This window comes from Mustelus asterias, chromosome 15 (genome assembly GCF_964213995.1).
Source record: "Mustelus asterias chromosome 15, sMusAst1.hap1.1, whole genome shotgun sequence".
In the NCBI taxonomy this organism is placed as follows: domain Eukaryota; kingdom Metazoa; phylum Chordata; class Chondrichthyes; order Carcharhiniformes; family Triakidae; genus Mustelus; species Mustelus asterias.
The window spans coordinates 97,526,583-97,540,694 of record NC_135815.1 but is presented as its reverse complement, the minus strand read 5'-3'; the positions used below and the strand labels follow the sequence as shown (position 1 = coordinate 97,540,694).

At 49.9% G+C, this 14,112-nt stretch overlaps 1 protein-coding gene across 1 annotated transcript in view; it reads right to left on the bottom strand.

The window, feature by feature from the left end:
- The window catches only part of ism1 (isthmin 1), a 66,818-nt gene extending 53,016 nt beyond the window's left edge, over nucleotides 1–13,802 (bottom strand). Inside the window, exon 1 of the mRNA XM_078230386.1 lies at nucleotides 12,695–13,802. Within this exon, the coding sequence (XP_078086512.1) occupies nucleotides 12,695–12,820 (126 nt within the window). The 5' untranslated portion in view covers nucleotides 12,821–13,802. The remainder of the gene's footprint in view (nucleotides 1–12,694) is intronic.
- Between the last annotated feature and the right edge of the window lie 310 nt (nucleotides 13,803–14,112).

Below are 14,112 nucleotides of genomic sequence, written 5' to 3'. Positions count from 1 at the left end.
CGTGCGCAGGACTCTGCGATTCCCGGAGATCTTACAGTCATCCCCCAGTAACTCCACAATGAACGCACCTCCCCCTGACTTAGCCACAAGCCGGATTTGGTGCCAAGGATTCCTGTGGAAGCAATTAGTTCTGCCTGCCATCTGAAGCCGGGAAAAGGAAGTGTGGTAAAATTAAAACTGCACCTCAGGATCGGAAACTAATTAGGGAAACCTTTCGCTCTGAGGACTGCAAATCTAAACGACAAGAAAGTTACGGAATTTATTAGCAGTCGCAAAGAAGAACATCATGATTGGAATAACACCTGTCCAGTGGCTTGGACATTGACAGGATTCATAGTTGCTATCACTATCTAACTCCTGGCAAATAGTTTCACTTCATTACACATTTAAAACAAGCTTTTAAACATTTATTTATTAGTGTCACTAGGAGGCTTACATTAACACTGCAATGAAGTTACTGTGAAAATCCCACACTCTGGCGCCTGTTCGGGTACACTGAGGGAGAATTTAGCACCTAATCTGCACGTCTTTCAGACTGTGGGAGGAAACTGGAGCACCCAGAGGAAACCCACGCAGACATGGGGAGAACATGCAAACTCCGCACAGACAGTGACCCAAGCCAGGAATTGAACCCAGGTCCCTGGCGCTGTGAAGCAGCAGTGCTCACCATTGTGCCACCCCACATTTTTAAACTGTGATTTGATGCTACAGCTCATTTGCATTAGAAGGCTTCCCATTCACAAGACACTATTTTACTGAACTGAAACTCTGTGGAGTGACACAGTGGTTAGCACAGTTGCCTCACAGCGCCAGGGTCCCGGGTTCGATTCCCGGCCTCGGGTCACTGTCTGTGCGGAGTCTGCACATTCTCCCCGTGTCTGCGTGGGTTTCCTCCGGGTGCTCCTGTTTCCTCCCACACTCCAAAGATGTGTGGGTTAGGTGGATTGGCCATGCTAAATTTTCCCTTCATGTCAGAGGGACTAGCTAGGGATAAATGGGATTGTGGGGATGGGGTGGGATTGTGTTCGGTGCAGACTCGATAGGCCGAATGGCCTCCTTCTGCACTGTAGGGATTCTAAGAAATGAGGCCGGGTGGTGAGCACAAAGAAGCGTTAAAAACTTTGAACATTTTCACAGTTAATCGCTTACTCTGCACCTTGAACAGTTTAAATTCACAGCCACATTAAACTTGGAACAACTTCCCTGACTCAAATCACTCAGTTAATCATTCAAATTTTCATTCCGGGCAAGACTTGACTGGCGATTGTTCACACAACGGGGCTCTGGGTACGAGACCACCAGACGGAAACGTAGGCCTTCGTTTAAAAACAAAAAGGATATGAACCCCTGTTTTCCATGCCGAGTGGGTGCGCTACAAAACATAACTGAATGCAGTAACCACAAAGATAACGCTACACGCTCACTGCTGCAGACAGGACAGGAATCACATGGCTGGTGATTCCAATAACATGTTCTGCACAGAAAGGTATTGGCGTCTCTGGGTCAGAAGACACTTCAATGCTCGCGAGACATAAACTAGCCCAGGGGCTCTCGAACTGGCTCTGCAGACCCCTTTGGGGGGAGTAGGTGGAGGGGGAGTGGGGGAGGTGGAGGTTCCCGGAGACTTCGCTGGAGGTCTGCGAGTGCTCACCAAGTGGGGCTAGCCTGAGGCTGAAGCTGCCACATGTGTGGCGCAGTGTGGGCTTGGTTGCTTTACCTAGGAGGGGTGTGCGTGCTGTGGGGGGGCGGGGGGGGGAGTGGGGGGGGGGGGGGAGTGGGGGGGGGGCGGGGGGGGGGAGGAGTGGGGGGGGGGGGGAGTGGGGGGGGGGGGAGTGGGGGGGGGAGTGGGGGGGGGGTGGGGGGGGGAGGTGGGGGGGGGGAGGTGGGGGGGGGGAGTGGGGGGGGGGGAGGAGGCGGGGGGGGGGAGGCGGGGGGGGGGAGGCGGGGGGGGAGGCGGGGGGGGGAGGCGGGGGGGGGGAGGCGGGGGGGGGGAGGCGGGGGGGGGGGAGGCGGGGGGGGGGGAGGCGGGGGGGGGGGAGGCGGGGGGGGGGGAGGCGGGGGGGGGGGAGTGGGGGGGGAGCGTGGGGGAAAGAGCATTCTGAATATCTGTAAGGAAATAGCTTTCTCAAAAGTATTATTAGACACTCTTTTATGTGCAGCTCAAATCACATTGTGAGCCTTGTAATTTAAATGGGCGGGTGGTGCCCATTGCTTAATAATCCATTTGACAACTAGAACCGTGGATCCAAGCAGACACTCCAGTGAGGTGCTGACAGAGTGCTGCACTGTCATGGGTGCCCTACAACTGCCCTCTCAGGTGGACATGAAATATCTCACGGCACTGGAATATCAGGGAGGTGGGCCGGGATGGGGAGGGAAGGGGGTGGCAGGCAGCGGGGGGTGGCAGGCAGACGGGGGGGTGGTCCTCACCCTGCATTCAGGTCCAATATTTATCCCTCAATCAACAGATTAGCTGGGTGGTTATCACCCTGCAGTTTGTGGGAGCTTGCTGTGCACAAAACTGGCGACCGCCTTTCCTACGTCACAACAGTTAACTGGCCTTTCAAAGTGAGTGGCACGGTGGCACAGTGGTTGGCACTGCTGCCTCACAGCACCAGGGGCCCAGGTTCAATTCCAGCCTCAGATCACTGTCTGTGCGGAGTCTGCATGTTCTCCCCGTGTCTGCGTGGGTTTCCTCCAAGTGCTCCGGTTTCCTCCCACACTCCAAAGGTGCACAGGTTAGGTGGATTGGCCATGCTAAATTGCCCCTTAGTGTCAGGGGGACTAGCAGGGTAAATGTGTGGGGTTGCGGGATTAGGGCCTGGGTGGGATTGTGGTCGGTGCAGACTCGATGGGCCGAATGGCCTCCTTCTGCACTGCAGGGATTCTATGATTCTGTGACACTTCTCCTGTAAAGGGATGAAAGGGTTGATGTATGAGGAGAGATTAAACAGTTTGGGTTTATACTCGCTGGAGTTTAGAAGGATGAGAGGGGATCTGATCGATGTATATAAAATGTTAAAAGGGATTGATAAAGTAAACGTAAATCAAATGTTTCCCCTTATGGGGCAATCTAGAACTAGAGGTCACGGGTATGGGTTGAGAGGCGATAGATTTAAAACTGAGATGAGGAGGAACTACTTCTCGCAGAGGGTGGTGAATTTGTGGAACTTGCTGCCCCATCGCGCGGTGGAGTCTGAATCATTGAATGGTTTCAAGAAGGAGATGGATATATTTCTAATAAAAAAACAGCTTGAAAGGATACGGGGAACAGGTGGGGAGGTGGATTTGAGACCAGGGAGAGAGAGGCTCGAAGGGCTGAATTTGCCGACTTCTGCTCCTAATTCCTATGATCCTAAAGCACTTTGGGCCACCCCACCCCACCCCCCACCACCCCACCAGGTGATAAGTGAAAAGTAACATTCATGCCCCACAAGTGCCAGGTGAGGGAATCCAACTATTGCCCCTTGACATTCAATGCGTTACCATCGCGAATCCCCAACATCCTGAGAGTTACCATTGACCAGAAACTGAACCGGACTAGCCATATAAATACTGTGGCTACCAGAGCAGGTCAGAGGCTGGGAATCCTGTGGCAAGTAACTCACCTCCTGACTCCCCAAAGCCTGTCCACCATTGACAAGGCACAAGTCAGGAGTGTGATGGAATACTCCCCACTTGCCTGGATGGGTACAGCTCCAACAACACTCAAGCTGAACACCATCCAGGACAAAGCAACCCCACTTGATTGGGACCACATCCACCCGATTAAACATTCATTCCCTTCACCATCGACACACAATGGTAGTTGTGTGTACCATCTACAAGATGCACTGCAGGAACTCACCAAGGCTCCTTCGACAGCACCTTTCAAATCTGCCAGCTGGAAGGACAAGGGCAGCAGATACACCATCTGCATGTTCCTCTCCAAGCCACTCACCATCCTGATTTGGAAATGTATCAGCCGTTCCTTCACTGTGTTAAAATCCTGGAACTCCCTCCCTAACCTTGGGGCAGCACGGTGGTGCAGTGCTTAGCACTGCTGCCTCACAACGCCAGGGACCCAGGTTCGATTTCCGGCTTGGGTCACTGTGTGTGGAATCTGCACGTTCTCCCCGTGTCTGCGTGGGTTTCCTCCGTGTGCTCCGGTTTCCTCCCACAGACCAAAGATGTACTGGTTAGGTGAATTGGCCGTGTTAAATTCTCCCTCAGTGTACCCGAACAGGCACCGGAATGTGGCGACTAGGGGATTTTCACAGTAACTTCATTGCAGTGTTAATGTAAGCCTAATTGTGACACGAATAAATAAACTTTGAACTAACTTTAACAGCACTGCGGGTCTACTTACGCCACATGAACTGCAGTGGTTTAAGATGGCAGCTCACTACACCTTGTCAAGGACAATTAGGGATGGGTATTGAACGTAGCCTAGCCAGTGACACTCACATCCACTGAAAGAACTTAGGAAAAAGAATGGAGTATTGCAACCCCTGCGTTACTTTAAACTAATTGGATCTCCTTGACCAAGCTTTTGGTCACCTGTCCTCATATCTACAAATCTGACTTAGTGTCAAACTTTGATAGTACCCACGTATTGTTACTTTATGGAGAGAGAAAGACATCTTCCAATGACATAGTGCCTTCCGTACAACACGATACAGCTGTACATCTGTACTGGATAGAATGGATAGTCGAATGCTTTTTCCCCAGGTAGAAATGTCAATTACTAGGGGGTAGGTTCAGGGTAAAAGGGGGAAAGTTTAAAGGAGATGTGAGAGGCAAGTTTTTTTACACAGAGGGTGGTAAATGCCTGGAATGGTCTGCCAGAGGAGGTGGTAGGAGCAGATACAACAGCAACGTTTAAGAGGCATCTCGACAGATACATGAATAGGCAGGGAATAGAGGGATACGGACTGCGTAGAGGCAAAAGGTCTTTAGTTTAGAAAGGCATCATGTGTCGTGCAGGTTTGGAAGGCCGAAGGGCCTGTTCCTGTGCTGTACTGTTCTTTGTTCTTAAGCGGGTTCACTGACATAATGTAGGAAAAGGTGCTATATAAATGCAGAATGTCAGCATCAGGACAGGAACTTCATTGGATGCACAGCACGTTGGGATACACTGAGATCCTGCAAATCATTTTTACAAGTCTCTTCTCTTTCTTCATGTCCCAGGCTCAATCACCCGCAATTAGCCTTGACTGTCCGTCACTGGCCAACTCCCACTGCGCAGTGTATCACCAGCAGATCGATCTGTAAACATCCATTCATGGCGAAAGGCCACCCAGGCACAGCGCCAAGCTCACCACGCATTCATGTTGACTCCAGCGGGAGTCAACATCTCTGTGAGAGCAGAAAGAAATGGAATTGGAGCAAAAAGAAAAGGGGAAGAGTTTGAGGGGATGGTAGGTGAAAATCTGACCAATACTGCTAAAAAGAGAGGCTGTCAAAGTTTTTCACCTTGCACTCATCAGGATAAACACAAGAATGCCAAATTTCAAACTACCACAACAATTTGATGCTTGGTTGGCACAGTGATTAGCACTGCTGCCTCACAGCGCCAGGGACCCTGGTTCGATTCCCAGCTTGGGTCACTGTCTGTGCGGAGTCTGCACATTCTCCCCATGTCTGCATGGGTTTCCTCCGGATGCTTCGGTTTCCTCCCTACAATCTGAAAGACATGCTGGTTTGCTGCATTGGCCATGCTAAATTCTTCCTCAGTGTATCCAAACAGACACAGGAGTGTGGCAACTAAGGGATTTTCACAGTAACTTCATTGCAGTGTTAATGTAAGCCTACTTGTCACTAATAAATAAACTTTACTTTTACTTTAATTTATACTGTAGGACACGGTTAACTGCATGGAGGTCAGTGACCAGTGGAGTGCCCCAGGGATCTGTTCTGGGACCCTTGCTGTTTGTCATTTTCATAAATGACCTGGATGAGGAAGTGGAGGGATGGGTTGGTAAGTTTGCTGATGACACCAAGGTAGGTGGTGTTGTGGATAGTTTGGAGGGATGTCAGAAGTTGCAGCGAGACATAGATAGAATGCAAGACTGGGCGGAGAAGTGGCAGATGGACTTCAACCCGGATAAGTGTGTGGTGATCCATTTTGGCAGATCCAATGGGATGAAGCAGCAGTATAATATGAAGGGTACCATTCTTAGCAGTGTAGAGGATCAGAAGGACCTTGGGGTCCGGGTCCATAGGACTCTTAAATCGGCCTCGCAGGTGGAGGATGCGGTCAAGAAGGCGTACGGCGTACTGGCCTTCATTAATCGAGGGATTGAGTTTAGGAGTCGGGAGATAATGCTGCAGCTTTATAGGACCCTGGTTAGACCCCACTTGGAGTACTGCGCGCAGTTCTGGTCACCTCATTACAGGAAAGATGTTGAAGCCATTGAAAGGGTGCAGAGGAGATTTACAAGGATGTTGCCTGGATTGGGGGGCATGCCTTATGAGGATAGGTTGAGGGAGCTTGGTCTCTTCTCCCTGGAGAGACGAAGGATGAGAGGTGACCTGATAGAGGTTTACAAGATGTTGAGAGGTCTGGATAGGGTAGACTCTCAGAGGCTATTTCCAAGGGCTGAAATGGTTGCTATGAGAGGACACAGGTTTAAGGTGCTAGGGGGTAGGTACAGAGGAGATGTCAGGGGTAAGTTTTTCACTCAGAGGGTGGTGGGTGAGTGGAATAGGCTGACGTCGGTGGTGGTGGAGGCAAACTCGTTGGGGTCTTTTAAGAGACTTCTGGATGAGTACATGGGATTTAATGGGATTGAGGGCTATAGATAGGCCTAGAGGTAGGGATATGATCAGCGCAACTTGTGGGCCGAAGGGCCTGTTTGTGCTGTGGCTTTCTATGTTCTATGTTCTATGTAACGTTCGGTCATCTGATCTAATGGGGCTCAGTATTTTATGATGCTCGTGTGGAGAAGTTCACTACATTGAAGGCGCTATACAAAGATAAGGTATTGTTGTTGAAACTGCTCTGAAATAACACCAGACTGAAGCAATCAGCCTCTTTTCAAAAACAATTCCATTAAATGCCACACCTTATTCTTGAAGGGCGATCACCAATTAATTAACAGTCTTGATGACAAACTTTTGCCCATACGGCAGGCAATATAATTTAAATATTGAGTTACAGCTGATTTAGCAATGAAAGTCAATGTAAATATTAAATAATGGAGGAAAGCACTAGAGCAATGGCAATGTGTGCCTTTCCGTGAACGTAGCCCAGTCCATCACGCAAACCAGCCTCCCATCCATTGACTCTGTCTACACTGCCCGCTGCCTCGGAAAAGCAGCCAGCATAATTAAGGACCCCACGCAACCCGGACATTCTCTCTTCCACCTTCTTCCGTCAGAAAAAACATACAAAAGTCTGAGATCACGTACCAACCGACTCAAGAACAGCTTCTTCCCTGCTGCCATCAGACTTTTGAATGGACTTCTCTCACACTAAATTGATCTTTCTCCACACCCTAGCTATGACTGTAACACTACATTCTGCACTCTCTCTTTTCCTTCTCTATGAACGGTATGCTTTGTCTGTATCGCGCGCAAGAAACAATACTTTTCACTGTATGTTAATACATGTGACAATAATAAATGAAATCAATCATTATAAGTGACTGACATAACGTTCAGCAATTCACAAACAGCAGCAGTAAAATGGGGGATTACTGATTGCCCGCATTTAGCTGTTTTTCATAGAATATGGTTATATTCTGCACCAAGTGTTGTGGGTTTGATTCCTTTCCCCGTGGTTAGTTAGTGGGTGACCTCAAAAGTGTGCAACACAGTTCAACACATCCTATAGCATGGAAAGAATTTTGGCAGGTGCTTACCAAGGACATAGCGACACTGGATTAACTGATGTGATTTGCATTAAAAGATTTGTTACAACACTTTTCGGGGTGCCACCTATATCCTCTCCAGCTTTTTCTGCTCGCTCTTTAACCTTCCGATCATCTCCCACCGCCAGTCTGCCCCCCATGCACAAGTACCATCTGCAGCTTTGCAAAGTGATTCTTCCCAAGTGTGGAGTTTCAGTTGGATATTTGAACATAGCGTGGCTTTGAATTATCACCAACATTCACACACGTGTATTTCGAGAGTGAAGGTCACTTGGTGGAACTCAGGGAGGTGAGAATCTCCCACACACATTCCCCACGAATCGCACACCCAATGTGGCATTGAGATTAATCGGACAATTCCACCCGGGAATGGTCAACTCTACACAACACCAGGACCTAAACATTGAATCATAGGATCCCGACAGTGCAGAAGGAGGCCATTCGGCCCAACGAGTCTACACTGACTCTCCAACAGAACAGAGCATTCCTGTAACCCCACGCATTTGCCCTGCTAATCCCCCTCATTTACACATCTTGGGACTTTAAGGGACAATTTAGCATGGCCAATCCACCCAACCTGCACGTCTTTGGGCTGTGGGAGGAAACTGGAGCACCCGGAGGAAACTCATGCAGACCCGGCTTGGGTCACTGTCTGTGTGGAGTTTGCACATTCTCCCCATGTCTGCGTGGGTTTCCTCCGGGTGCTCCGGTTTCCTCCCACAATCCAAAGATGTGCAGGTTAAGTGGATCGACTGTGCTAAATTGCCCCTTAGTATCAGCGGGACTAGCTAGGGTAAATGCATGGGGTTACGGGGATAGGGCCTGGGTGGGATTGTGGTCGGTGCCGACTCGATGGGCCGAATGGCCTCCCTCTGCACGGTAGGGATTCTATGACACGGGGAGGACGTGCAGACTCCGCACAGACAGTGACCCGAGGCCCTGGCGCTGCGAGGCAGCAGTGCTAACCACCGTGCCACACCAGCTTACCTCAAACATAGAGGGTAGAACCTCTGTGAGTTCACTGGAGTGATCAAGTCCAGGGGTGAATGAGGCTTACTTAGAAAGGAGGAAAGTGTCATACTCAGATATGTAGAACATCTGATGACGATGAGAGAGTTGGTTTGGATATTTCTGTAATATTAGCTCACTAATCTGTGAGTTTTGACACTACCCCCAATAGTGAACTGAAAATCACAGAATCATAGAATCCCTACAGTGCAGAAGGAGGCCATTCAGCCCATCGGGTCTGCACCGACCACAATCCCACCTGGACCCTATCCCTGTAACCCCACATATTTACCACGCTAATCCACACATCCCGGGACACTAAGGGTCAATTTAGCATGGCCAATCAACCTAATCCGCACATCTTTGGACTATGGGAGGAAACCGGAGCACCCGGAGGAAACCCACGCAGACACGGGGAGAATGTGCAGACTCCACACAGACAGTGACCCAAGGCCGGGAATCGAACCCGGGTCCCTGGAGCCGAGAGGCAACAGTGCTAACCACTGTGCCACCAAGCCATTCATTAAAACTACTTTTAAGAATCTGTTCAAAACACCCTCAGAGTTACTTCCTCAAGACCATTCATTCGAAATACTTAAATGTGCCATTTATTACTTGTTAACTCAGGCACCTTGTGTTATAGTTACCCCTGCCACAAAGAGTTGCTGCCTTCTGAACCTTTTGTTGCAGTAACTATAACGTTAATTCTCCACGTGTGCCAAGTATCACATACATTGTGCCCAGGTGCATGGGCAAATTGCCATTGGCTGGAATGGGATGTCTTACCAGTTGCCAATGTCCTTTTATACAGTATCTTTGAGAGTAACTACACCAACCGCGATACCAAAGGCACACACTGCTGCTTGCTGCTCAGGACGGTTTTAACTCAGGAAAGTATTGGAGGGTGCTGCTTTATAACTGAGTGCCTCTACGCTTCCGCAGCTAAATCCAGAATGTTACCTGTCATACAAACTAGACGCTGCCAATAACTGGCTTGGCACAAAGCTCACGAGGTTGGGGAAACAGCTGGAAAAGTGCAGTGTCTAACAGGGTAAATACGTGGGATTACGGGGATGGGGCCAGGGTGGAATTGTTGTCGGTGCAGGCTCGATGGGCTGAATGGCCTCCTTCTGCGCTGTCGGGATTCTACGATTCTATTTTATGAAGAATGGGAGAGCACTTTGTAATCCGTCCCACTGAGTCGCAGGTGTCGGATTTTGGAATAGAACCAGTTAACAATTGCCAAGTTCAAACATTTTGTCGCACGATTATACTCTTTAATCATCAGCTGAGAACTCGCTTAAATCCCTCTCGCCATCCATTCCACCCACTCGGATCCCCATTAGAGCCATTGCCTAGCGGAACTTCCTTTGAACTGATTCAGTTTTAGGCAAAGTGGGATCTATTTCAATAAACAGGATGAGGTTTGGAAATGGCTATTTGCCATCATGCATTTAAAAACATTAATCAATATATTTTTCTCCATCTGTCTGTCCCTCTCTCACCGTTTCTACACAAAAGCTCTCTCTCACATTCCCTTCCTATCTTTCTCAAACTCGTGCGTTCTATATCTGTCCCTCTCTACCACTGGGTCTCTCCTGTCAATTGTTTCTCACTATCTCTCACTCACTCTGTCTTTCTCACTATCACACTATCTCCAGGGTCTCTCCTTTATCATCTGTGTTGCTCTGTCTCTCTCTCTCTCTCCCTCACGATCTCCCTATCACCATCTCTCTGTATTTGCCTTTCACTGTCTCTCTGTATCTCTGTCTCTCTCAAGAGTTTCGCTCTCTCTCTCTCTCTCTATCCCTCCATGGTGTATTCTCTCTCTCAGAGTCATAGAGACAGCACTGCTGCCTCACAGCGCCAGGGACCCGGGTTCGATTCCCGGCTTGGGTCACTGTGTGGAGTTTGCACGTTCTCCCCGTGTCTGCGTGGGTTTCGCCCAGGTGCTCCGGATTCTTCCCAATATCCAAAGATGTGCTGGTTAGATGGATTGGCCGTGCTAAATTCTCCTTCCATATACCCGAAAAGGCGCCGGAGTGTGGCGACTGAGGAATTTTCACAGTAACTTCATTGCAGTGTTAATGTAAGCCTACTTGTGACTAATAAATAAACTTTAAGTCGTGCAGTAAAAGCCCTTCAGCCCATCAAATCTGTTCTGACAATAACTACCCCTAAAGATGCGCCAATTCCATTTTCCAGCTCTTGTCCCATATCCTTGAATGCTATGATGTTTCAAGTGTTCACCCAAATACTTTTTAAAGGTTGTAAGATTTCCGGACTCCGCTACTTTCCCGGGCAGTGAATTCCAGATTCCCACCACCCTCTGAGTGAAAAAATGTTTTCTCAAATCCCTTCTGAATCTCCTGCCCCTTAAAACTCTGCCCCCTCGTGACTGACCCCTCAAACATGGTATTCTCTCTCTCTATAATTCCAGCATAATTACTGTCCTCACGCACCCCTGACATACTCTCTTCCACCGGGAAAAAGATACAAAAATCTGAGGTCACGTACCGACTAACTCAAGAACAGCTTCTTCCCTGCTGCCATCAGACTTTTGAATGGACCTACCTTGCATTAAGTTGATCTTTCTCTACACCCTAGCTATAACTGTAACACTACATCCTGCACCCTCTCTGTTTCTTCTCTATGAACGATATGCTTTGTCTGTATAGCGCGCAAGAAACAATACTTTTCACTGCATTCTAATACATTAAAGTTTTTTAAGTTTATTTATTATTGTCACAAGTTACGTTAACACTGCAATGAAGTCACTGTGAAAATCCTCTAGTCGCCACACTCTGGCACCTGTTCGGGTACACTGAGGGAGAATTTAACATGGCCAAAGCTCCTAACCAACACATCTTTCGGACTGTGGGAGGAAACCGGAGCACTCGGAGGAAACCCACGCAGACACGGGGAGAATGTGCAGACTCCACACAGACAGTGACCCAAGCTGGGAATCGAACCTGGGTCCCTGGCGCTGTGAGGCAGCAGTGCTAACCACTGTGCCACCGTGTGACAATAATAAATCAAATCAAATCAAATCACTCGACAGTCTATTTATCTATGGGGTCTCTCGCTGTCAGTCTATGATGTCATAGTCATAGCATTATCGAGGTTTACAGCATGGAAACAGACCCTTCAGCCCAACCTGCCCAAGCCACCGCCGTTTTTTAAACCCCTAAGCTAGTCCCAATTGCCCGCGTTTGGCCCATATCCCTCGATACCCATCTTACCCATGTAACTGTCTAAACGCTTTTTAAAAGACAAAATTGTACCCGCCTCTACTACTGCCTCTGGCAGCTTGTTCCAGACACTCACCACCCTCTGTGTGCAAGAATTGCCCCTCTGGACCTTTTTGTATCTCTCCCCTCTCACCTTAAACCTATGCCCTCTAGTTTTAACCTCCCCTACCTTTGGGAAAAGATATTGACTGTCTAGCTGATCTGTGCCCCTCATTATTTTATAGATCTCTGTAAGATCACCCCTCAGCCTCCTGCGCTCCAGGAAAAAAAAGTCCCAGTCTATCCAACCTCTCCTTATAACTCAAACCATTAAGTCCTGCAGCATCCTAGTAAATCTTTTCTGCACTCTTTTTAATTTAAATAAAATCCTTAATGATGTGTGTCTACCTTATCTCTCTATCACTATCTCTCTGTGTATCTCTCTCTCTCCTTACCTGGGTAATGCTCTCCCTGCTGCTGTTGTCTCTCTATCTATCACTCTCTCTCATTACCTGGACGCTATCCTCTCCGCTGATGTTGTGTGTCTCTATCACTCTATTTATCCCTGTCATTCTCTCTCTCTCACCCTCCCTCTCTCCTTACCTGGGCAGCTTCTCCGCTGCTGTTGTGTGTCTCCGCTCCCAGGGGGATGCTCTTAAGGACACTGATGTGAATGGTGAGGATGAGGAGCCCGAGCAGCAGCAGCAGCTCGGCGGCGAGGCGAGCCATGGTGCGGATCCGCCGCCGGCTGGCGGGGAGGCGGCCGCGGCTGGAAGCGGCCCCGGGCCGGGGGGAGCTGCTGCCGGGCGCTGCCGGGCTCGGGGGATCGGTACCCGCTCCCGTCTCCACCTCGCAAAGCTCCCGGAGCCAGAGAGAGAGAGGGGGAGGGAGAGCGGAGAGAGGAGCAGCTTCCAGAGACAGAGAGTGCAACAGGGAACACAGCAGCAACTCCCAGTCAAATAGCAGATAATAGTCAGAAATATAAAGCAGCCGCTCCCCGGAGCCCGGCAACAGCTCAGAGAATCCAGCAGCAAGCCTGGAGAATCCAGCAGCAAGCCCGGAGAATCCAGCAACAAGCCCGGAAAATCCAGCAACAGCTCAGGGAATCCAGCAACAGCCCGGAAAATCCAGCAGCCAGCCGGAAAACCCAGCAACAGCTCAGGGAATCCAGCAACAGCCCGGAAAATCCAGCAACCAGCCGGAAAATCCAGCAACAGCTCAGGGAATCCAGCAGCAAGTCCGGAAAATCCAGCTACAAGCCCGGAAAATCCAGCAACAGCTCAGAGAATCCAGCAGCAAGCCCGGAAAATCCAGCTACAAGCCCGGAAAATCCAGCAACATCTCAGATAATCCAGCAACCAGCCCGGAAAATCCAGCAACCAGCCCCGAAAATCCGGCAACAAGCCTGGAGAATCCAGCAACAAGCCAGGAAAATCCAACAACACAGCAACCAGTCCGGACAATCCAGCAACAGTCCCGGAAAATCCAGCAACCACCTCGGAAAATCCAGCAACAGTCCCGAAAATTCAGCAACAAGCCCGGAAGATCCAACAACAAATCCGGAAGATCCAACAACAAATCCGGAAGATCCAACAACAAGTCCGGAAAATCCAGCAACAGTCCGGGTAATCCAATTTCAAACAGAGATCAAACCGAACCGGAGCAGCAGCGAGTCTGAGCAACATCCACAATCTCAGCACAAACTCACAGAGCCGCTGCTCAGTCACAGCTTCAACCTCCACACAACCCTCCCCCTCCCCTCACCCCCCTCCCCTCAACCCCCTTCCCCCCCCTCCCCACAACCCTCCCCATCCCCTCAACCCCCCCCCCATCCCCTCAACCCCCCCTCCCCTTCACCCCCCAACCCCCCCATTCACCCCCCCCCTCCCATTCACCCCCCCCTCCCCTCCCATTCACCCCCCCTCCCCTCCCATTCACCCCCCTCCCCTCAATCCCCCTCCCCTCAACCCCCTTCCCCCCTTCTCCCCCCTCCCCCACAACCATCCCCCCCTCCCCTTCAC